General features: G+C 44.7%; 1 protein-coding gene across 1 annotated transcript in view; it reads left to right on the forward strand.

Moving 5' to 3' along the window:
- LOC138287580 (sodium- and chloride-dependent GABA transporter 2-like) overlaps positions 1-24,276 on the forward strand; it is a 769,612-nt gene that overhangs the window by 231,531 nt on the left and 513,805 nt on the right. The window contains exon 3 of the mRNA XM_069228139.1: positions 20,736-20,870. Coding sequence (XP_069084240.1) covers positions 20,736-20,870 — 135 coding nt within the window. The remainder of the gene's footprint in view (positions 1-20,735; positions 20,871-24,276) is intronic.

Raw genomic sequence — 24,276 nt, forward strand, 5'->3', positions numbered from 1 at the left:
TATCCAATCAAAAAGGAAAGAAAAAGACCAAAACTAATTATTTGTTATGAGACAATAAAAAAAAAGATTGCTACCATCTACACAACTAAATTCCAAAGTGAGCGGTGCAAGTAAAACTAAAATAGACAAACTTGAAGTGGTGGGTGGTGTACAGTATATCATTGCTATAGTTCCACCGTAGGAATAAACAGTAGTGCAAATCGGCCAAAGAAGATATTCCAAAACTCACTGCATCCACACAGGTGAGGTGCATAGTCCCATCACCTGAAGTGCATTGTTAAACTTGTGCTTCACCAAGTTATTATTGCCTATGTCCACTAGGCTAATACTTGCCTTAATAAAAATTTCCAAGACTCATCATTACCATAATTTTCACCACATCCTCATAGTCATCCTGCAAAGCTGAAAGTAAAAAAGAAAACCAAACCATTATCGAAACAACCGCGTATCACATTCCAAGAACTCCTCAAACATGTTTCATTAATTCATCTCATACCGTAATCTATCAAAAATGAATAAACAACAAAACTAAACCTTTGTAACATCTTTAATGTGTTCCAAAAGAGGATAAGTATGGTAAATGTTTGCTAAATAAATATCCTTTTGACACGTATAATGTATACATAAACGTAGCGAAAGTACGTAATTCACTTAAGAAAAATATCCCTTGGAAACAAGTCCTCCCTTATGTTCGAATAACTCCAATTTACATTTAAATGTGGTCAGAAAATAGTATAAACCCAGAAAAAATACTCACTCTCAATAGACCATAAATATGGCTATGGAAAACAAGAATCACCCGTAAAGTGCTTACTGGTCTCTCACTGAACTATCAAATCGGTCAGAGTTCCGAAAGGCGTGTACATGTGCAATCAAACCCGACTCTATCTTAACCTCACCAATAAATACAACAGACATGGACATAGATGATGGACTAACTAGCCTAAAAGCATCCTCCATCTTAGGAGTATGATCGTAAATAGTGAATGGAAAATATATGTTATATTGCTAAAACAAAATGTGCTTGCTTTTGTAGACAACATATTGAAAATACATGGAACGTATGCTAATTCAATCATGAATATCCATCAGTCAGAAGTTGGCAAACATAAGCTTGCAATTCCATCCAATATTTACTCACTCACAATTGGCAATAGTAAATGTCACTAATTTAATTTATTGGTAGCTCCATCCTAAAAAAGTTAAATGGATAATAAGAGACTACACCAAAACAATCTGTGTCAATCCCATCATTATATCCCAATAAATTCATATTATGTAATGACCAATCCTAGTAATTCATCAATGCACTCAGGATTAATTGAGACTAATTCATCATCAATTCATGCATGAGTATGCCCTCAACAAGTGTGGAAAAAGCACATATTGGAACTCCTCCTTTTTTGTATAATTAATAGCAGATAATATGGTTAGCAGACTTAAGCAGTATGTTCGGCTATTATTTTGCTTTTCCAGTACATAGTATATAGATTGTTTTACATTTGCATAAATTACTTAATTGTTGTATTTTATATGTACTTTCCCAAAAAAGTCATGACTCAATATATCAAATATCTGTTCACTTATTAGCCCAAAAAGGATTCTAGTTCATGATTAGTATTAAAGCCCTCTTCAACCGTTTTCAGCCTAAGAATCCAAATACATTCTCTTCTTCTTAGATATAATTCTCTATTACCCCCACGGGGGTCTTTATAAACTTGTTCCAAACCAAAAAAATTCAAAGTTTTTGATGAGTCCTTGCTCCGAGCATTGTCTCATGTGTACAGCAATGGGATATCTGGTGTCATCCTGCCTCAAAGCTCTGTTAACCTTAAGGATCTGATGGTACTCCCCACATACATGTGTTTACATTTATATACAATAGCATAAACCACAAGGTTACTGTTGCATGTAATATTCGTGGGTATCCGAAACTGATCTCCAATGCTATTGGTAAAAGTACATGTCCCGTTTCGGGCCCATTTACACATCCCACAATGCACACATTTATAGAAGCCTCGCATCTGGGTTATCAGCCAATTAGTAATAGGTTTCTTAGTGGGATAACTGGGACATAATAAGTTCTTCAAAGTTCTACCTTTCGGTAAGTAAACTGCGGTCTATCTGAAATGTGTTTCTTCAGACTACTGTCTGAATATAACACATGCCAATGTTTACGCATGCATTTGAGTAAGAGACTTTGGCCCTCATTACAACCCTGGCGGTCGGTGTTAAAGCGGCGGCAAAACCGCCAACAGGCTGGCGGTAACAAAAATGGGATCACGACCACGGCATAAACCGCCAACACAGCCACCCACTTTAACACTCCAACCGCCATGGCGGTAGCAACAAACACCACAGCAGTCACTGCCAACAACCAGGCGGAAGACAATGTAACACCCACCACATCACAACCCGCCTATCTGCCAGCTTTTCAGGGGCAGTACCAACGCCATCAAAAGCACGATGGAAACATGAATTGGAAGGGAAAACACTCACCTCTTGACAATCAACGAAGAACCAGGATGTGATGGAGCCCAAGCTACAGGTCCTGCCCATGCTGGTCTACCTCCTCATCTACCATGAATACGAAAGGTGGCGGCGACGACCACGGTGAGGCTGCACCTACTACATAGGGAAGGGCGGGAGATAAAAGAGAGTGACACACACACGCAACACCCCCAACACCACACACACAAACACATGCAGCAACATTACACTTACACCCTGTAACCCCCTGGAAGTACACAAGGACATAAGGAATTGAGTTACATCATTCATATTTGAGAAATAGGCAGATATACTGAACAATTTGAGAAACAGTATTTAAATTTTTTTACAATATGTACATAAGGCCGTACGTTGTCCATGAAATACGTCTGTGGGCCACAGGGCCAAAAATCATGGGCCAAGCCCACACTTGACTCCTGCCTCAATACGGAGAGAACACTGCAAAGGGAATCAGGTAGTAAACACACAGGCACCTCAGAGGGACAGGGAAGAGGGGGCACCTCAGCCGGAAGATGGAAGAACGCCACTGCTCCTGGAGTGGGCTCCATGCCCACAGCAATGTCCTGGGGAGTGCAAAGCCACAGCCTCTCAAGTGGGTGGTTTGCCCACTGCCTGGACCTGGGGAGTGCAAAGCCACAATCTCTCAAGTGGGTGGTTTGTCCACTGCTTGGTCCTGGGGAGTGCAAGGCCACAGTCTCTCAAGTGGCTGGTTTGCCAATTTCTTGTTCCTGGGGAGTACAAAGCCACAGTCTCTATAGTGGATGTCTCCTTCACTGGTACTGGAGGGGGCCTTGTGCCCAGTCTGCTTCATCCTGCCAAGGAGGGGATGAGTGGATGCCTTTCTCCACTGGTTCTGGAGGGGGCATTGTGCGCAGTGAAGAAACACTTGGGGTGTGGCTGTTCACATTCCCTCACCTGGGTGTCTGAGCCATGAGATTTGCATGGAACAGGTGGCATGAGAGTCCCTGGAGGCAGGGCTAGACTCCATCCTGCGGCGGCAAAGGCTACAAACTTGTGGTAGTGCCGGTGCTGTTGGGGGTGCTGCCAGTGGTGGTGGGAGGCTCCAGCCCTTCTCCTGCATCCTCGGATGGCTGCCCACTGGGGCTGCTGGTAGTGGCCCTACCATCAGCAGTGCAGGTGGCGCTGCTTGAGAACGGGCCTGCGGCGGTGCTGGTGGCGGTGCATATGGTGGTACTGGCCGTGGTGCAGGTGCTGGTGCTGCCAGTGGTGGAGGAAGGCTCCAGCCCTTCTCCTGCTGCCCACTGGGGCTGCTGCTGACAGTCGTGGTGCTAGCGGCGGGGCAGGTGGCGGTGCAGGTGGCGGTGCTTGCGGCAGTGCTTGCGGCCGGGATGCTGGCGGTCCTGGCCACGGTACAGGTGGCAGGGCTGGCGGTTTTGCTGGTACCCACCAGGCCTTCACCAGTGGACTCCGACGGCTGAAGTGCCTTGCCTGGTGTTTTCTGCCCCTTCCTCACCTTGGCAGATGGTGGTGTGACCTTGGCTCTGGCAGCTGGTGTTTTTGAGGAGACCTTGCTGGGTGGATCGTGCTCCTTGCCCTTTCTGCATGCTGGCAGGTGGTGGAATGCTTTTGTCCTTTGCAGGTGTTGGCGGCACACTGGCTGGGCTGATGGGTACCTCCTTTGAGCCTCTGTGAGTTGCATGTACCACAGCGGTCAGCGACTTGATGGCTGAGGTGCTGGCCTGGGTTCTGGACCTCCCACGACGGTGCAAAACGCCAGCGGAATTACCTCATTTCCAATTGTCCCTCTTCACAGGTAAGGCATCCGCCATTTCATGAGGGCACAGGCCATGGCACCTAACTACGTCACCGCAGACACTGGCACAGAAACTGATTGTCGGATTCACATACTGGTTCTGTAAAGGAAGTAATTAATCATTAGTGCAATAGATGTGTGAATATAACTTACGGCTCACCATTTTCTTCCCTAGGCTTCAACCGATGAGGCTGAATATTAGATGGCGGAATCCTCTGGTCTACAGACCCCTGGTGGACCTTGCGACAATGGAGGACAGGCAAATTATCATAACATACAGACTTGATCGTGCCACAATCCATAAACTGTATACCCAATTGCAGCCAGACCTGATGTCAGCTATCCACCAGCCCACAGGTATCCCCCCTCTAGTGCAGGTCATGTCAGTGCTCCATTTCCTGGCAAGTGGTTGCTTTCAAACAACAGTGGCCATGGCATCAGGGATGTCTCAGCCAATGTTCTCCAACATGTTGACATGAGTGTTGTCTGCCTTGCTAAAACACATGCGCAGCTACATAGTATTCTCCCAGGTGGAGGAATTGGCCACAGTGAAAGCTGACTTTTATGCCCTGGGACATATCCCCAACATCATTGATGGTACATATGTGGCATATGTCCCCCCCGGAGGAATGCTCAAGTGTTCCGGAATAGAAAAAGCTATCACTCTATGAATGTGCAGATGGTGTTTTTGGCCAACCAGTACATCTCCCATGTGAATGCCAAATACCCTGGCTCTGTGCATGAAGCCTTTATCTTGAGGAATAGCAGCATCCCATATTTGATGGCACAACTCCAGAGGCACCGGGTGTGGCTAATAGGTGAGTCCAAGGTCCCCACACAGTATAAGTTGGTGTCTGGGTATGGGGTTGTCCCAAAGGGTTAGTGTGTGTCTAACAGTTGTCCCTCGATATTTGCAGGTGACTCTGGTTACCCCAACCTCTCATGGCTACTGATCCCAGTGAGGAATGCCAGGACAAGGGCAGAGGAATGTTACAATGAGCCACATGGGCGTAAAAGGTGGATTATTGAAAGGACCTTCGGCCTCCTGAAGGCCAGGTTCCGGTGCCTCCATCTGACAGGTGGATCCCTGTACTACTCACCCAAGAAGGTGTGCCAGATCATTGTTGCATGTTGCACAACCTGGCAGTGAGACACCAGGTGCCTTTTCTGCAGGAGGATGAGGCTGGAGATGGGCGTGTGGCAGCGGTGGAGCCTGTGAACAGTAAGGAAGAGGAGGCAGAGGAAGAAGATGTTGACAACAGAAGCAACATAATACTGCAGTACTTCCAATGACACACAGGTAAGACACTGCAACGTAACTTAATGTATCAGTTATCTGTTGGACATTGTAGCTGGCAGCCTGATTTCCCTATGTCTATGGCCACTTACTGTACCCTTTGGCATCTCTATTTTCAGATCTCTGTGGCCCACTCTGGCTCCTGCTGTGTGTACTGCTGCCCACCAAAGGTAATTTCAAAGTATACATGACTGTACATTTGACTTGCAAAGCTTTGATTATGTAGAGGTAATATATATTTGAATCATTTGACAGACTCCAGATTATTATTTGTTCCAAGGGTGTTTATTTACGTGCTCATAAGTAGAGGGGGATGTGTAATGGGCTGGGTTTATGGTGGAGGAAAATCCAGGGTAGAGTCCAGTCTATTTGTCTCACAGGTGCATTGTCTAAGGGGGCATAGGAAGGGGAGCAATGGCAGTTCAAGGTGGACAGGGTGACAGAGTGGGACAGAAGGGTGACAATCAGGAGGGTCTTATTTCCTGGCAGGGGTCTTGGCAATGTTCTCTGGCTTCTGCCTGGATCGCATGGACCGTTTGCGGGGTGGTTCTCCTTCTGCAGGGGGTGGGGTGCTGGTGGCCTGTTGGTCCTGTGGCGGGGCCTCCTGTCCACTAGCACCAGTGGAGTTGGAAGGTTGTTCATCGGTTTGGCTAGTGTCAGGGGCCCGTTGATGTGCAACTGACTTCCTCATGGTGTTGGCCATGTCACCCAGCACCCCTGCAGTGGTGACCATGATGGAGTAGATGTTTTTTAGGTTATCCCTTATTCCCGGGTACTGTCCCTCCTGCAGCCGCTGGGTCTCCTGCAACTTGTACAGTATCTGGCCCATGGTCTCCTGGGAATGGTGGTATTCTCCCAGGATGTTGGTGAGGGCCTCCTGGAGAGTGGGTTCCTTGGGTCTGTCCTCCCCCTGTCGCACAGCAGTCCTCCCAGTTTCCCTGTTGTCCTGTGCCTATGTCCCCTGAACCATGTGCCCACTGACATTGACCCCAGGTCCCTTATCGTCCTGTGTTTGTGGGGTTGCCTGGGGTCCCTGTAGTGGTGGGCACACTGTTGATTGACGTGTCCTGGGGACAGTGGCATGGGCCCGCTGGGTGGGTGCTGTGCTGGTGTTTCCTGGGGGGGGGAGGCTCTGTGGTGGGCTGGGCCTGTGGCAGGGGAACCGACTGTCCAGAGGTCCCGGATGGGCCAAGTTGGTCATCCTGATCCAGCCGTGCAGAGCTGCTGTCGTCACTGTGGGCCTCTTCAGTGGGGAGACCGGATGTAGCTGGTACCTCCTCTCCGGTGACGTTGAGTATGGGTCCTGTGGGGACGGAAATGCAGTGTTATTGTATCTGCGTGTGTCATCTTGTGCAAGGGTGTGTTTCCCTGTATGATTGGGATTTCCCTGTCAGCCTGGCCTTGTGTGAGTGGTGATTTTGTGGGCTGGGTGAGTCTTTCTACTGGGCATGCTGTGGTGATGGGTGTCCATGCAGGTCTGTGATGGGGGTCCATGCATTGGTGTAACATGCAGGTGTTGGTATTGGGATGAGTGGGTTGTGATGGTGGGGTATGTGTGAGGTGGTGGAGTGATAGGGGGGATGGTAGGAGTAGGAGTTTGTGATAGCAAGCAGGTAGGATGTAGGGGATAAAGTAGTAACAATTTGACTTACCAGAGTCCAGTCCTCCTGCTATTCCTGTGAGGCCCTCAGGATGCATTATTGCCAAGACTTGCTCCTCCCATGTTGTTAGTTTTGGGGGAGGAGGTGGGGGTCCACTGCCAGTACTCTGCACGGCTACCTGGTGTCTTGCAACCAAGGAAAGCATCGTCCCCGTAGGTCATTCCACCTCTTCCTGATGTCATTTCCTTGTACTTGGATGCTGTCCCACAGCGTTGACCCGGTCCACGACTTTCCACCATAGCTCCATCTTCCTTGCAATGGACGTCTGCTGCACCTGTGATCCAAATAGCTGTGGCTCTACCCGGATGATTTCCTCTACCATGACCCTTAGCTCCTCCTCTGAAAACCTGGGGTGCCTTTGGGGTGCCATGGATGTGGTGTGAGTGATATGTTTGAGAATGTGTGGGGTGATGTGTGGGGTGCTGTGTGTGGTGTGAGGTACATGGATGGTGTATGGGTGATGGTGTTCTGTGGCTCAGATTGAGTGGGTGCTCCTGGCTCGTGTCTCTCTCTGTTTGTAATCTTTTTTCATTGAAAGGATTGTGGGTAATGTGGGTGGGTGTTTTATATTGGATTGGGTGTGTGGGTGTGGTGTGTATATGTGTGTCAGGTGTGTGTAGTTTGAATTGTCCAATCTGGTGGTGTTTTGTAAATGTGTGTGTATTTTGAGCACGGCGGTGTGTACCGCCAATGGTTTACCGTGGTTGAAAGACCGCTGCGGTGTTCGTGGGTCATGATACTGTGGGCGTGTTCCTATTGCCATAACGGTGTGGGTTTTGCTATCGCCAGTTTATCACTGACCTTTGGTCTGGTGGACTTGTATAGGTGTCTGTATATTGGCGGATTTCTCTGTGTGGGTCATAATACCCATAGTAGAATACCGCCATGGTCACGGTATGTTGGCGGCCATCAGCACAGCGGTAGATGGCATTTACCACCACGGTTGTAATGAGGGCCTTCATATCTGTGTGTAATTCACTATGCATCGTATCTTCTCACAATTAATCTTGTGTTTATATCTTAATGTGTCTTTTCTAGAAATTCTCATAATCTTATCATGCGCTTCCTCAATAATACATGATTCATATCCACATTGAGTACATCGTGTTTTCATGTCTGTGATACATTTTTGAAAATCTAAGTCATTGCTGCAATTACGTCTCGCTCGTATCATTTCTCCATACGGTATTGCCATGATTTGATGCCTCGGATGTGCACTGGTTGCATGTAGTAAAGAGTGGAATGCTTTTTTGGTATAATCTACTCCCAATTTTCTGATCCTCAATGTCCAAGAACACAATACTAGTAGTAGTGTGTTCACAAGTTAATTTGATATTAGCCTCACTGGATTTCAAGTATTCACAAAAACTATTCAATTCCATGATGGTCCCAGTCCAAATCATGAAGCAATCATCAATATATCTACCCCAGTATAGGATGCAGGTATTCCATTCTGTTCCTCACGAGCCCCAAATTAATTCCTGCTTCAAATATCCCATAAATCGGTTTGCATATGCGGGAGAAAATCTTGAGCCCACTGCTATCCCCTGTTTTTGTCTGTACCAATCAGTTTTGAACAAAAAGAATTTGTTGTGTAGTATCAATTCAGTCATTGTCACCAGCATCTCCGTGTGTTACCATATGCCTGCTGATCTCTTATTCAAAAATTGTTTTAACACGAGAATACCTAAGTCATGTTTAATGCTAGTGTACAATGAAACCACATCCAAAGTAATCAAAATCATTCCTGGGTCCCAACTAATGTTCACAAGTATACTCAAAATATGTTTGGTATCTTTAATGTATGAGAGGAGATTAAGTACATATGGTTGTAGAAAAACATCCACAAATTCTGACAGTCTTTCTGTGGGACCCCCTATGCCCGAAACCATAGGTCTACCCGGAGGGAATGGTAAGTTCTTATGTATCTGTGGAAGAGTATATAAACATGGGTATCTAGGTTTAATAATTTGTAGATACATGTATTCATCTTCTTTCAATAAACCCTTCACAAACCATTCCCTCAAACAATTATTGATAGTATTTATCAAATTTGGTATCAGGTCGTATGTGATTTTTTCATAACACACCTGATCCCCCAGTTGGGTGGAAATTTCATGGTCAGAATCTGATCTGTTCATTATTACAATGTTACCACCTTTATCAGCTTCTTTTGTTATTAAATCATCCCATTTTTGCAAGGTTTTGAGGGCCATGAATTCACCATAGCTAATATTCCTCTTATGAAGCCAATTTCGATTTTTCATTTGGTATTCAATTTTGTCAAGGTCTCTCCAGATCAATTTATAAAAAGTGTCAATAGAATTCCTACTAGTCAAATTCGGTGTTGACTTTGATTTCGTTTTTAATCCACTGGCCATTGTATCAGAATAAATATCTAATTCCGAAAGTGCTTGTGGAATAGTAATTGAGTCTTCCTCATAGTCAGTGATGGACATTAGAGTAACCGTGTCATGTATATCCTGACTAGTTAGGGGACTATGGGCCAGATGTAGCAAGGCATTAGCGCCTCGCAAACGGCGAGGCGCTAATGCCTGTGCGCGATGCAGAAACACATTTTGCGAGTCGGAACCGACTCGCAAAATGTGTTTCCGACTTGCAAATAGGAAGGGGTGTTCCCTTCCTATTTGCAACTCGCACCGCGATGTAAGTTGATTTGTGACCGCAAAAGCGGTCACAAATCAACTCGCAGTTACCATCCACTTGAAGTGGATGGTAACTCATTCGCAAACGGGAAGGGGTCCCCATGGGACCCCTTCCCCTTTGTCAATGATCACAAAAATAATTTTTCAGAGCAGGCAGTGGTCCAATAGACCACTACCTGCCCTGAAAAATACCGAAACAAAAGGTTTCGGTTTATTTTTCAAAGTGCAGCTCGTTTTCCTTTAAGGAAAACGGGTTGCACTTTGAAAAAAAAAACCTGCTTTATTGAAAAGCAGTCGCAAACATGGAGGTCTGCTGACGACAGCAGGCCTCCATGTTTGCGAGTGCCCATAGTCGGTATGGGGCCGCAATTTGCGACCCACCTCATTAATATTAATGAGGTGGGTCATTGCGACCCCATACCGACTCGCAGAAGGTGTCTGAGACACCTTTCTGCATGTGGTTTTGCGAGTTGCAATTTGCGAGTCTCTATGACTCGCAAATTGCAACTCGCAAAACCATACTTACCTACATCTGGCCCCAAAATCTTTATTAATATTATGTAGAGTATTCTCACACCGATTAGTAACATTAGTAGAGAATTATTTTTTTTGTTTTAAACGTCTAATAAATTTAAATAGATCTATCTTCAGTTGATAGAATTCACCGATATCCTCAGGACAAAAGCCTAAACCCTTATTTAATAGGAATACAGCATCATCCGATAGGGTTTTGTTGGAAATGTATTTTATATTGATTGTTCCCTCAGTAGTACTTGTTATTTCCCCTTGTCCCGTGACCTTGTTCTCATTCCTTTCCTTTCTTCTACAGTTCCCTCCTTTCTTGCCCCTCCTTGTTTTGTGGAATTTTCCTTTCGCCAATTCATTTCCCAGTGTCCCTGTTTGATTCTCTGTACCTCCCTTAAAAAAGAGGGAGTTTTGTCCTTATTTATAGCCATGTGTAACGATGCTCCCTCACTAACATCCAAGTCACTACCACTAGTTGATGGGGCACTAAGAGAGGTTTACGCACCTGTCCCCAATGTCTGTATTTTTTCGTCCTTTCTAATAAAATGATCATCTTTTTTTTAAAAGATAAAAATTCTACCAATTCTACAAATACTAAAATCCACCTCATCACGCCCAAGTTTCTTTGCCTTCCTTTGTGTGATTTCATTCTGATGTCTGGTAATAATGTCATTTAAAATTGCATAATTCTTAGTTGTTGCCTTCACTAAATTTAATTCATTTATCTCAACTTCCAACACTGAAATCTCTGATTGCAACTTAGAAACCTTTCAATCAGCATTTTCAATTAAGATGTCTATCAGTTTCATAGAACTCAAGGTTAGTTCTCTCTCCCAACTATCCAAAAGATCATCATCCAAATCATCAAAAGTAGGAAAGATCTGAGATCTTATTTCTCTGGGTATCCTATTAAGTTTCACATACTGATTGTTATGTATATTTGCTTGTGTCCCTAGGTACCAACCTCTAATTTTGATAGAGCCATAGTTAGATGTTTTTCCTAATTTGTGTTGACTAAATTGTTTTGCATGAAGCCCAAACATGCTATTCTATTTTGAAGGTTAGTTAGGGTACTCACTGATGATGCTCGCTACATGTAATAACAGTTGATGTCTTTTCTTTGCTGAATCTAAATGTATGCAATTTCTCTTGCACAGTTATTCTTGCTATTGATTTGTACTGTACCCCTAGAATGTGTAGTGCTCCAAGCCTTGATTAAATTGTGATTCTTTAGGAGATTTGGGCAGCCAGTATTGTTTCTGTTTGCTTATCATTTGTCTACCGCCATGTCTACCGCCATGGAAAGGCTGCTGGTAAGGGGAGTCAAAATCCCCAGGGCAGCGCTGCCCTGGCAGGTTCTGACTGCCAGGACATCCATGGCGGTAAATATGGCATTTCGTACCACCAGCCTGTTGGCAGTACGAACGTCACTTTAACCCTGGTGGTCGGTGCTCACACTGCAATTATATGCGCATCATGGGCTTTCCCGAAATGGGTGTAGGACGAGCACCATACTGCTTCTTTCCCAGAAATGTCTGTCCACACATGTAGCGCCACAAGCCCCTCTCTCCACTTCATGGTCAAGCATGCCCTCCGGGTACCCACCTGACTCTCTCTGCCCGGCAAACCACCCTCTCCCGGGTCAGTGGTTGCCAAATTGCTAAATTACAGGGACAAATACATAATCTTGTAAGCAGCCTGGGCCACATTATGAGAATGGTCAAATATTCCTGATTCCGGACTACACCATCTCTGTCCACCAAAAAAGCATCTCTTATGGGGGGTAACTCTGAAGTTGAGACACGTGGGCCCCAAATACTCCTTATTGTTCACAGCATATCTTAAGGTGATTGCACATGAAAAAAACATTTTTTTACAGGGCCTGCTGATGCCTAGGACTGGCTCGAGCAGTGCTGATATGACTCGCTAGAAGATGCACCTGCTACCCTGTGTCAGCACCTGAGCACCCCTTGTGTGGACCGGGATCCACACCATGGGGGGACCTCAGACCTGGCCTTCATCTTTGGCAATACTGGTGTGGTTGGCTCAACAGACCTCTGGATGATGCTTCCTCAGGCAAAGACTCTGAGACCTCTAGATCAAGTATAGCATCTGTGATATGCCCCACTGTCATACCCCAGATGGCTGAAGATATTATTTGACCACAAGGCATGAGGACACACTGGAAGCACCTCTAAGAGGCTTCTATACGATGCCAGCAGACTGATACAAGTCCCCACACTCTGTACCGCACCAGGGGGAGCAATTATCCTCAAGAGGAGGAACTGAGGCCTTGTCTGTGGTACGATCAGTGGCCTTGAGATGAAAGAGGCCCTCCCATGACCCTGTCTTGCCAACTGCCTACACGTGGGCCCCCTACTAGAGCTGTCACAACAACCCTGGATATCTACATACACTTCCCTTTGTAACACACCATGGATCCCTCCATGGCAGCAAAACACATGGCAGAGACACACTCACCTAGCTGACCAGCCCTCACCCTCTTTATGCGATGGATCCTGCATCTGGCAGTGCACTGTGCCATGGATCTTTACAGACTATTATGTTATATGTTTGGGAAGTAAAATGTTACTCTGCTGAGTATGGGAGTTGGATAGTTTTTGTTGCCGAAACAAACGAAGCCTGAAGCAAACCTTACAGTGCAACTTGAACCTGGGAGATGCACCTAACTGTCTGCCACCCGCCTGGCGCAAGACCCATCCCTCCCACCCACAATATACCACTTCACCTGACTATGGACAAACATAGAAAATCCATTCCATTAACACTGAAGAAAAGCCATGAACCCACCCGTACCTCAAGTGCAGGGGGGCATACATAGCTTTCCTACAGGAAACCCACATGAACTTGGGCCAGTCACACTTTCTATCCGAGCTCTCTGACTGACTGACCAGATGGTCCCATCACCCCTGGCTACTGAGGGGAGAAGTCAACTGCATTTTAAACCTTGCACTGGATAGATCACACCCTTCCCTCCCAAAGGAAGGAGTCACCATGAAGAGAGGGAAAGTTTTTTTTATTTTTCCCCACATAATCTGCATGTCCAATTGAATCACTTTGTATGTGACCCTGCCACACAACATTTGATCACTGAAGCAGAATACCTTATTAAACCTGTTTCAGAACATAACCCACTCTTGTTGTGACTCACCTGAGGAGGGTATACACCCTTGGCAGTCTACAGTGCTAGAAGACGTGGCATTTCATGAACTGACACAAGATACAATCTTGAATTACATTGCGGAAAATAGCAACACAGCCACTACACACTTGCTAGAGTGGGTGGCCCTGAAAACAGTGATTAGGTGTCACTGTGTACACACACTCTTTGGAGTGAGGGGGTGATCCACCAAGAGCTAGAAAAAGGGGAGTCCTCATTGCACACCTTGGAAATGGCTGTGGTGAGAGATGACCCAGACTTGGACAGAATGGTGGAGGAGAGAAGCCATCATGTTTGACTGGTAGAGTCTCTGCAATGCATAGACTACAAAATGTATTAAGTCAAGACACACACAGAAGTGGACAAGCCAGGCTGTTTACTAGCATGGCTGCTTAGAAGTGAATTGGTTACTACACTGATGGCAGGTATCTGTTAGATCTCTGAGGCTGTAGTGTATTCCCAGGACAAAATACACAGTGTAACACATTACAGAGCGCTGTGCAATCCCACCCCAAACTCAGATGCAACAGCATGAAGGGGGGCTTTTTCCTGCCTAACACACTCCAAGCATTGACATTGGCGCAATAACAGCATTTGATGGCCCAATCACAAAACTAAAAACCCGACATGCCATAAGCAACTCCCCCATATATGACCCTTGGACTTAACAAGCTAACCATGGAACTTTACAAGACATATAAAGATCTCCTCATCCAAAGATTACCGAAACGCCAAACCTCCACACTTTCCTCGGCTCTTACCACATCCATGTGGGTGGCGCTGTTAGTTTCCCTTCTGAAACTGTGAAGGGACCCTCTTGATCCTATGGACCACTATCTGTGATGGGGTGTGACTACAAAACATACAGCAAAATTCTAGCCAAATGATTGATCGAGTAGATGTTGGATCTTTTCTGCTCAGATCAAAATGGATTCATCAAGTACTTGAGCAAGCACCGCCCAATAGCCCTACTATACCTCCTTGGTAGTAAACCTTGAAAATGCATTTGACACGTTGTTCTGGGCCTACATGTTCATGGTTCTGGCATGCATGAGCATTGGAAGCAGAACACTACAGATGGTTAGGCTCCTCTATACAGAACCTACACCCAGAGTGGAAATAGGGCAGCTGATAGCTGATTTCAGGTGCATTCTCGATTAGTAGAGGCACGCACCAAGGCTTCTCAGCCTTACCATTACTTTTTACCCTGGCAATGGAGCCTTGACTACCACAGACTGGGAGGGATTGGGGCATCACATGCTCTTTACCCTATACATGCGGATGACGCCCTCATTTACATTAAGACGGTCATTATGAACACAGCGGTGTGGGCCGCGATGCCGGCGGTGGCGAGAAATCCTGCCAGCCGGCATGGCGGCCCACACTGCCACAGAATGAACCCATAGGTGGCCCTCACTTACCGTCAGGCTGCCTTCGTCAGGCAGCCTGGCGGTGGCCGGCATCATCATCCGACAGGGCAGCAGTGCTGCCCTTCGGATAATAATCCCTTAGCCTCCAGCCGTTCCTTGGTGGGTTTCCCCGCCAGGGAAAGGCTGGCGGAAGGGGTGCACCGGGGCACCCCTGGGGGCCCCTGCACTGCCCATGCACTTGAAATGGGGGCCCCTGTGCAGTGCCCCATCGCGCAGGTCACTGGGCAGTGATCTGCGCAACAGGTACAGCTGCACCCGCTGCACAGAGGCATTGGCGGCGGCTCCATGTGTCAATGTCCGGGCCAGGCATTCCTCTGGGCCGGCGGGCGGAAACAATGTTCATTATACGGCCGGCAGGGTTCCGGGGGCGCTGGCGGTCACGGAGAAGACCACCAGCATGAACGCGGTGGTTTTCACCGCCGTGTTCATAATGAGGAACTAAGAGCATAGGGGTAGGTATGATGGACATAACACGCATTCTGATCAAATTTGAAGTAGCCTCAGGCTGAGTGGTCAATTGGCTACCTACGAACTGTACCACCAATGCAAGCAATGCTTGTATAATATATTTGTATGCACTTATCTATGTAACAAAAGAAACATAAAATAAATCAATAAAAATGGTTTAAAAATTGATAATCAATAATAAAGGCATATCAGACTTTTCAAAACTCTGTCTATGTAAAGTATATAATCAACTAGAACATGATGAAAAGTCAAGATATTTAACAACTAGATACACAAGATTGAATGTTAGAGTATGTGCGACTGCACAGATTTGTCAGGAAACTGAAGAAAATAAGAACAATAAAAAACTACATGAATTACAGTGATGACAGATTAAAACCCTAGAGAAACTTGATTGGACTTTGACAGAATACTGTAAACGTCTAGCAGATGATGGTAGGACGATAATGGCTCAAAACTGTTAAATCGTTGCTGAAGCAAATATGCTAATTAGAACATTATTAATGAATGTTGTATTTAACCAATGAAGAGCTCATAGAGAATGTAATCATAGAGAAAATAATGTGCACGTTTGAAAATGTCAGCCAGTTATACGAGATTGTACTAATATAACTGAAATTATATGGATTAATGAAAGTATATAAGAATAATGTAGTTATATGTCATATTGAAATGTATAACCTATGTTTTATATTAATTTGTAGAGCTAACTTAGCCGTGCATAAGGCCTATCCTTTTTCCAAGCCTCACAAGAAAAGCTGAATCACTAACGCGCTGTAGAGAAGTAAATGCATGACTTGACCTTGAACTACCCGATGTTAAAGTTGCTTAGCTAGAATTTTCTGCAATGTACCGGCGGACAGGAGATGATGAAGACAACTTGATACAATTATGTGTAGAATAGGCTAAATGTACTTTCCCAGGACTTGAACAATGGAAGCACTGACTAAAGAGGAACATGCAACACTTTTGATACCTGAAGAGCCGGATGATGAGGACATCGTATAGTGGACCAATCCCCGTCTTGTGAAAGGACTAATATTAAAATGTATAGATTTGGTAAACAAATATTATAGGTAAAAGTCATGTCTGCTAACTGACTGACCAATTGGGAATTAGGGGGATGGACTGGAAGACCCTAATAAAAAGTCATGACAAGATGCAGGAGAATAAGGGTGAGACGTTGATGATGTCAGGAGTTGTTGTTCGAGATTTTGTCATTGGGCTCATACTCTTGAGAGCCTGATGCGTTGCTGATCTATTGATGACCTGAAGACGCAGACTGGCTTTGTTGCTGATCCATTTGTTGATAAGTAGCTATGACAATGTGACTGATTAACTTGTGGCTTTTCTTCTAGGTACCAACTGTGCTGTTTCATAGTTTTTCTCGTAGTGAGATGTTTTCCAAATTATGTTTTTCTAAATTGTTTTGCATGAAGTCCAACATGCTAATGCTAATCTTGCTTTGGTAAGCTTCCTAGGGGTGACGTTGACAGTGACAAATGACTGACAAACTACTTGCTGAACCCTGCTACTAATGCTGTTGTATTCATCTTTATTGGTTTGTGTTGAAGTATTTTAGCATGTGTTTTCTCAGTTTCTGATTAGTTTACGGTGTTGATGGTGATTAATGAGCTAATTCTGTGCGCATTAAATAAAGACTGAGCTAACTTGATGGCTTAGTATTGTAACTAATAGGGAAAATAAAAATTGTTAAAACGCTTTATGGAATTGTGGTCTTTTATAAATTAATGGTTATAGTTGTTCTGATTTTAATGTTACTACTTGGTTATGCTGATTATTTATGCCAGTGGTCACTGCATAATTAGGATATTCCATGCGATCCAAAAGGTTAATCGGCCTATATGTGTCCCCTTGTAAGTTTACTTACTAAGGAACAGACGCGCTAGCATAGTTAAACATGAATTCATTTTCAATGGACATACTTTTTTCAAAGAAGGAATACACTCAAGAACATACAAAAGAGTCCTTATCAAAATCTAGTTTACCTAAATGCTGGGTCTGAATTGCGTTCAATTTTATGATTGCTAGCTATTGTTCATAATACATTAAGAAAAATGCCACTACTAGTGCTCCTTTACATGAACTAATAAAGAAAATATTTCCAGTTAGATGAAAAATGTGAAATGATGATAAAAAGCACAAAAGATCACATATCTACTGCAACACATCTACCTTATTTTGATTCCATATTATGTACAAAACTACTAGTAGATGCAAGACTTGTTAGACTAGACAGGCGATGCTCCTCCGCTAATGCGGAGGAGCGTCAAGCCCCTGCCAGCAGCATCAGCTGCCAAAACTTTTACTATAAAACAATAATAAACTATGCCTAAAAAACAATAATAAATTATGTTTATTATTAATTTAAAGTAAAAGGGGCGGGGCCATGGGCTCCCCCTCAGTGAGCATGTATGTTTGGTCAGCTGTCTTGGGCCTACCAAACACACATGCGCACTAGGCTCTCATCAACCCGACACTGCATTGCCGGTTTGGAGAGAGTGGAGAGACCAGGCAGAGGCTCCCACTCTGCTTTGGAGCACTCTGACTTGGTGCTCTTACCAATCCGAACGCTGCTGTCATGCTGCCAGGAGCATGACAGCAGCGGTCAATTGGCCACAGGGCAGGCTGGGAGCCTGTGCTTGCAGCTGCAGTGAAGGCAAGAGGAGTGGCGCAGTGGTGGCAGCAGCGATTCAGGTAAGTGTTTTTTTTTATATAATTTTTCTCCACCCCCCCCCATGGCACACCCCGCCCTGTCCCTAAATGTGCTGCGAGCCGCTCCTGAAACTAGGATCAACGAGAATACAACACCACATATTGAAAAGCTTCGATCTGTTGTTTCTTCTGTCATTAGAATCTAAACAGGCATTGAGAAAAAGTATTCTGTAGCTGTAATGGGGGCTTTTATATATGGCAAGTCATTTGTATTGATACCTGACCACCAGCCCTTGGGGACAAATTTTGGACTGAAATTACTGAAATCATTCACAAATTGGAAAGGAATATAATGGACGTTTTCTCCCATTGCACTGGGCTGTCATTTAAAGGTTTTTGCTGCCACACACTGCCACACTTTTATGGCAGTATGTGAAAGCAAAAACTGACCATGTGTTCCCCTACTCTTAATATGGGTAGAGTGAAAACATGGGCAAACCTCAGAGGGCAGAGATGGAGTAGCCTCATTCTATATACTGAAGTTCTTCCAACTCTAAATGAAAAGAGCCAGACTTTGCTTTAACAGGGAGGATACTCCTTGCCTTTGTGTCGAGTACCCCCACTGCCAGTCTAAAGCAAGCCCTTATTCTTGTGTGAGTGTTTTATCAGGAGCAGTTCATGGTGCTAAAGAAGGGTGGGGCACACGTGGGTGGGGATGGGGGGGCTTCTAAAGGGGGAATTAAAACATGTACCTGAATCGTCACGGCTGCCGCCATCACCATCGCACTGCTCCTCTCCTGCGCAGATAGGCTGCAGACACAGGCTCCCAGCCTGCCTTGCGGCCAATCCTGATGCTGCTCAGAGCAGTGTTAGGATTGTCTGGGAGCGCCTAGCTAGGGTGCTCCCAGCCAGACTGGGAACCTGTGCCTGCTCTATCCAGCCTGGCAGCACAGTGCCGGGCTGGAGAGAGTCTACAGCGCATGTGTGTTTGGCCGGCTAGAGACGGCTGGTCAAACATACATGCGCAGTAAGGGGGAGTGCACTCAGTGCTCGTCCCAGCCTGTGGCCCTGCCCCTTCTAACAAAAAATGATAATAAACACAGCTGCTGCTGGAGGGGCGACGCTCCTCTGCCCTAGCAGAGGAGCCGCGTCTGTGTTTTCTACCAGCATGTCCTCCCAACACCCTTCTAAATATTTCCCCTAGCCCCACCCATTTCTGAGTAAACATTTCCCATTTTTCTCCCACTTCCCTTTGTCCCTCGCACATTGATTAAAAGTAGTATATTTATGTGTGCAGAGAGCTCCACTCCCTTTGCAGAGATCTCTGCACAGAAAAGATAGTTGGTGTACTCCAGGTATGTTTGTGAATTGCATACTGTAGCAAGTGAGTAGAACTACTGCAGTAATACTTTACCTGCCAGTAATACTTTGTGAATTGGGCCTTATATTTCTACATTACTTTAAGATTCATATTGTGAATATGCTTCAACAGACCGCCTCCATTGTTTATAAGTTATTCTAACATTGTTAATTCTAGTTTTACAGAAAGATTATGGACATTGTTCAATCATAATAGAGCTGTGTTTCAAATGTTTTATAACGTTTTGTTGGGGAGATTGCCGGTTAACTTTCATTTTTCCTCCAGCACTTTTTCACTGTTTTAGATTCTCAATAGACCTACACACGTTTTTTAAGTTTGTATAGCTCACTGAAAGTATAAAAATGTACCCTTACCCACAGAAGTGTCCAGCACGGGATCAAGAGGGAATTAATCCAATTATGTACATTTTGAAACTTTCCCAATCTAAAACCCGAGATTCACAAACTCACAAACGTTGTTATTGCAAAATTTATTTTTGGTTTTCATTAAACAAATGCGCTTAGTGACCCTTGCCAAATCAGAAAGGGGCATACAACTGCAGTACATCGTAATATTTCGTATGTTACTGTTACCTACCCTTGGGAAGCCTTCACCTTTTGCAAATTGTGTCAGCAGAGCTCAGAAGGAGATGTTTTCCCAAAAGAGAAACATTTTTTTTGAAGCAGAACCGGTTTCCTAAAGGTACACAGGCTGCTGTGAAAAAACGTGTCCTGATTGGGAATGAAACGCAGGCATGGTGGTCTCTTGTTCCTTGCAGACCATCAGACCATCACCCCAGGGGTAGTACACAATCACAGGGGGTTGCCTATACTGACCAGCCCAGTTAATACTAATTACTTTTGTCAAACTGTGACCCCCTAGGACTGGACTTTTGGCCATGTAATGAGTACGTAGGTTGCATCTTAAAATTAAAAACTGGTCTTCTAATACATCTGGTTCTTACTCTAGAATCAGATGAGCAAAACAATGGAGAATTGAGAACCGTCCGAGCCATGGAGGACACATAAGCAAGTAACTCTAAGTAAAGTTGAGTAAATATGGATTCTGTAATAGTGCCCAAGGTGTACTAAGTATGACAGTGAAACAGTGGGATTGGCCCATGGTGCATTCTGGTCTTTTAGTTAGGTTTACATGTGTCTTGAAAGTTTCATATTTTATTTTCCAGGTGCCTTCCTCATCCCATACCTCATCTTCCTCTTCATGTGTGGGATCCCGTTGTTCTTCCTCGAGGTCTCCATGGGACAATACACAGGCCAAGGGGGCATAACCTGCTGGAGACGACTCTGTCCAATTTTTGAAGGTGAGCAATTTTTCACTTCTTTATATGAACTTAGGACTGCAAAAAACAAAACTCTGGTACAAATAAATGAACAGCTATTTAATGAATTTGAAGCAATCTCAGATATGAAGGCCTTATTTTTATATGTAGCAATATTTTATTGGTACATTTCCAACTGGATTTGCATTCTTGGGTTTTGTCAAGAAGTGGTTCCCTACCCGCACTAACTGACCGGACTATTGTAGGGGTGCGACTTCATCCCCAGCTTTATCACTCCCAGGAGGGGTGGGGCTAACCTACAGACGTGCTTAAAAGGGCAACCTGTTTCCTGCAGTGGGGGTTTTGTCACAAAGTGGTTCTCTGTCTGCACTAACTTGGCGTTCTATCACTGGGGTGGGACTTCACCCCCCAGCTTCATCACACCCAGGAGAGGTGTGGCTGACCTAGAAATGTGCTTAAAAGCGTGACATAACTCCTGCATGACAGGTTTTGTCATAAAGTGCCTCCCCGCCCACACTAACTTGCTGGACTTTTGCTGCGGTGGGACTTCATGCCCAGAAGGGGCAGGGTTGACCTACAAATGCACTTAAAAGTGTGACCTGCTTCCCTCAGTATGAGACACGCAGTAAGAGCAGGCCTGTCTGCTCCCATCCACGACCTCTGAAGCCAGGTGACCCCTCTTCCTTTTTTTTTTTGTTGTCCTCATTCACTTGTCCAGCCTCTCGATGAGGGAGATCAGTTCAAATAACCAATAATCTCCCCCTAGAGACTCTTGTCCAGGACAACCCGCGTCTCTGATTAGCAGAGCCTCACCGGCCCGCCTTCAGAGCTGTCGAGAACTCGCCTTGACATAATCACAGGACGATACCTCATTCTTACGATTCCAACCAACTTTTCATTGGGTCCAAAAATTTGTACTTCTTATTTGATTCTTTATCCCTTACATCCGAAGTTAGATTATATATTAGCGAATCCTTCCACTCTATCGCCGTCGGGGAGAAGCACTTATCCATTTCTTACATATCTCCCGCCTTGCTAACAGCATCACATAGAAGAGTAATTTAGCATCATTTTTTGTTTCATTCCTGGAGTCCAACTGACAGCCAAAAATAACTAAGGAGGGGCTTACCTGATACTCTAGGGGTAAAATTCTGTTCACTATCTCACCAACCTCTTTCCAGAACAAACTGAGCTGGGGACACTCCCAAAACATATGGATATCGTTTGCTCGATCCTTGACGCACTTTTTGCAGCTAACCGGGGTGCCTTCCGTCAATTTAGACAGTTTCTCGGGGGACCAGAAGGCCCTGTGAATGGAGAACAAATGGTTTAGTCTTAGACAGGCAGATTTAAATGTGGCATACAATAAAGTAATAGATACTTGCCATAAATCTCTTATCTGTACTCCAGGCAAGCATCCTCCCCAGATCTTCTCTGGCAAGTGAAATTCTCCATCCACCGTTTTCATCAATGTCCAATACCATTTTGCTACTTCTCTCTTTCCCACCGGGTCTTGAAATAGTAGTTCTTCCAATTCATTGGAGACGCCCACCTTTTCCTTAACACTCTTCAGCCAACTCCATATTTGCAAGTATTTAAATTTGGAAAGGAGTCCATCTACCTTTATATTCAGATCCTCATAAGAGAGTAACTCCCCGTCAATACAAAACTGTCCCCATTGCCCCAGTCCAGCCTCCTTCAGAGGTTTAGCCAAAGTATCTCTTGTCCATTCTGGTGAGCCCGGAGCGACCCAGAGAGGTGCATATTTACTATAAAACGGTAGCTTGGTAGCCCTCCTTAGATCATACCAGATATTAGCAGAGTCTTGCAATATTTTATACCTCACCTTTTTAAAATATTTTGGATCTCCAAATTTATAAAGGAACCCTGACTGTATATCATAATTGGATCCCATCATAACTTTAAGAACCTGCCCCAGATCTGAAATCTTCGACACATTCAATGCCCCCCTCATGTTATTAATGAAAACCGCCCAGGCGTAATTCTGAAGGTCAGGCAGAGCTAACCCTCCCTTCTCCTTCCTCCGTCTCAATTTCTTCCATGCAATTCGCGCACCTTTGGAATCCCAAATAAAAGTACTAATTCTACCATGTAATTTACTCAACCATTCTTTCTTATATTTCAACGGGACCCTATTGAAAATAAATAATAATTTTGGTAATACCGTCATCTTTACTAAATTAACCCTCCATAAATAGTAAGAGGTAGCCTACCCCAACTCTTCATTAGTTTGCTGACATCTGACATAACTCCTAAAAAATTAACCTCTGCTATTTTGTCTATATCTTGTGTGATCACGATGCCCAAATATTTCAATTGATTCTTAATCAAAACACTCTCCTCTCGTATATTCCAGGTCATAATTTCAGTCTTTTCCTTATTAACCGCATATCCAGCAATTTCCCCAAATTCCCTTGTCAGATCTTCCAAAACCGGTAGGGTTTGCTGCAGGTTCGCTGTATACACCATAAGATCATCTGCATACAAAGCAATTTTTCTACGCCATACCCCACCACGAAACGGGATTATCCTCTGTTCTCTTCTAATCTTGCAAGCCAAGGGTTCAATATATATGTTGAATAGCAGTGGAGATAATGGACAACCCTGTCTAGTTCCCCTCCCAGTTTTGAAGGGACGCGTTAAAATACCGTTGACCAGGATTTTTGCCTCCGCATTCTGATATATTATCCGTAATGCCCTAGTAAATTTCTCACCCAAATTGAGAGCCTCACAGAGCACACCTAAATAGACCCAGTTAACTCTATCAAACGCTTTTGTGGCATCAATCATTACTAAGGCCAAAGGCTCCTTATATACTTTAGCCAAGTCTATGGAGCCTATCAGGGACTGAGTCAGCTCCTACATGTATCTCCCCTTAATGAAACCTTTCTGATCTTCGTAAATCAATTTACCTAAGGCTCCCCCCAATCTCCTTGCCAGAACTTTTGTAAATATTTTATAATCACAATTTAATAGAGAGATCGGCCTGTACGAATCACAACTTTTTGGGTCTTTCCCTGGTTTTAAAATCAAGGTAATCATGGCCTCCTTCCAGGAAGCGGGACATGTACCCCCCTCCAACAAGATGTTATTACATAGCTCAGTTAAGAATTTTGCTATACTACCTCCTAGAGCTCTATAAACCTCAAAAGGTAATCCATCTGGCCCGGGAGCTTTCGCCGACTTCCCTGCCTGTATACACTGCTCCACTTCTCCTTGCCCAATAGGCTCATTCAGAACTTTATTATCCTGCTCCTCCAGGGCCACTAAGTCTAAATCCCTCAACCATTCTTTAACTTTCTCTGGAGACCCTTCTAAGTCTTCTGTGTACAGCTCCTTAAAGTGGTTTCGAAAGATCTCCCGGATCTCATCGTTACTATTAGAAACGAGGCCTGACTCCTTATCC

Source organism: Pleurodeles waltl, chromosome 4_1 (assembly GCF_031143425.1).
Source record: "Pleurodeles waltl isolate 20211129_DDA chromosome 4_1, aPleWal1.hap1.20221129, whole genome shotgun sequence".
In the NCBI taxonomy this organism is placed as follows: domain Eukaryota; kingdom Metazoa; phylum Chordata; class Amphibia; order Caudata; family Salamandridae; genus Pleurodeles; species Pleurodeles waltl.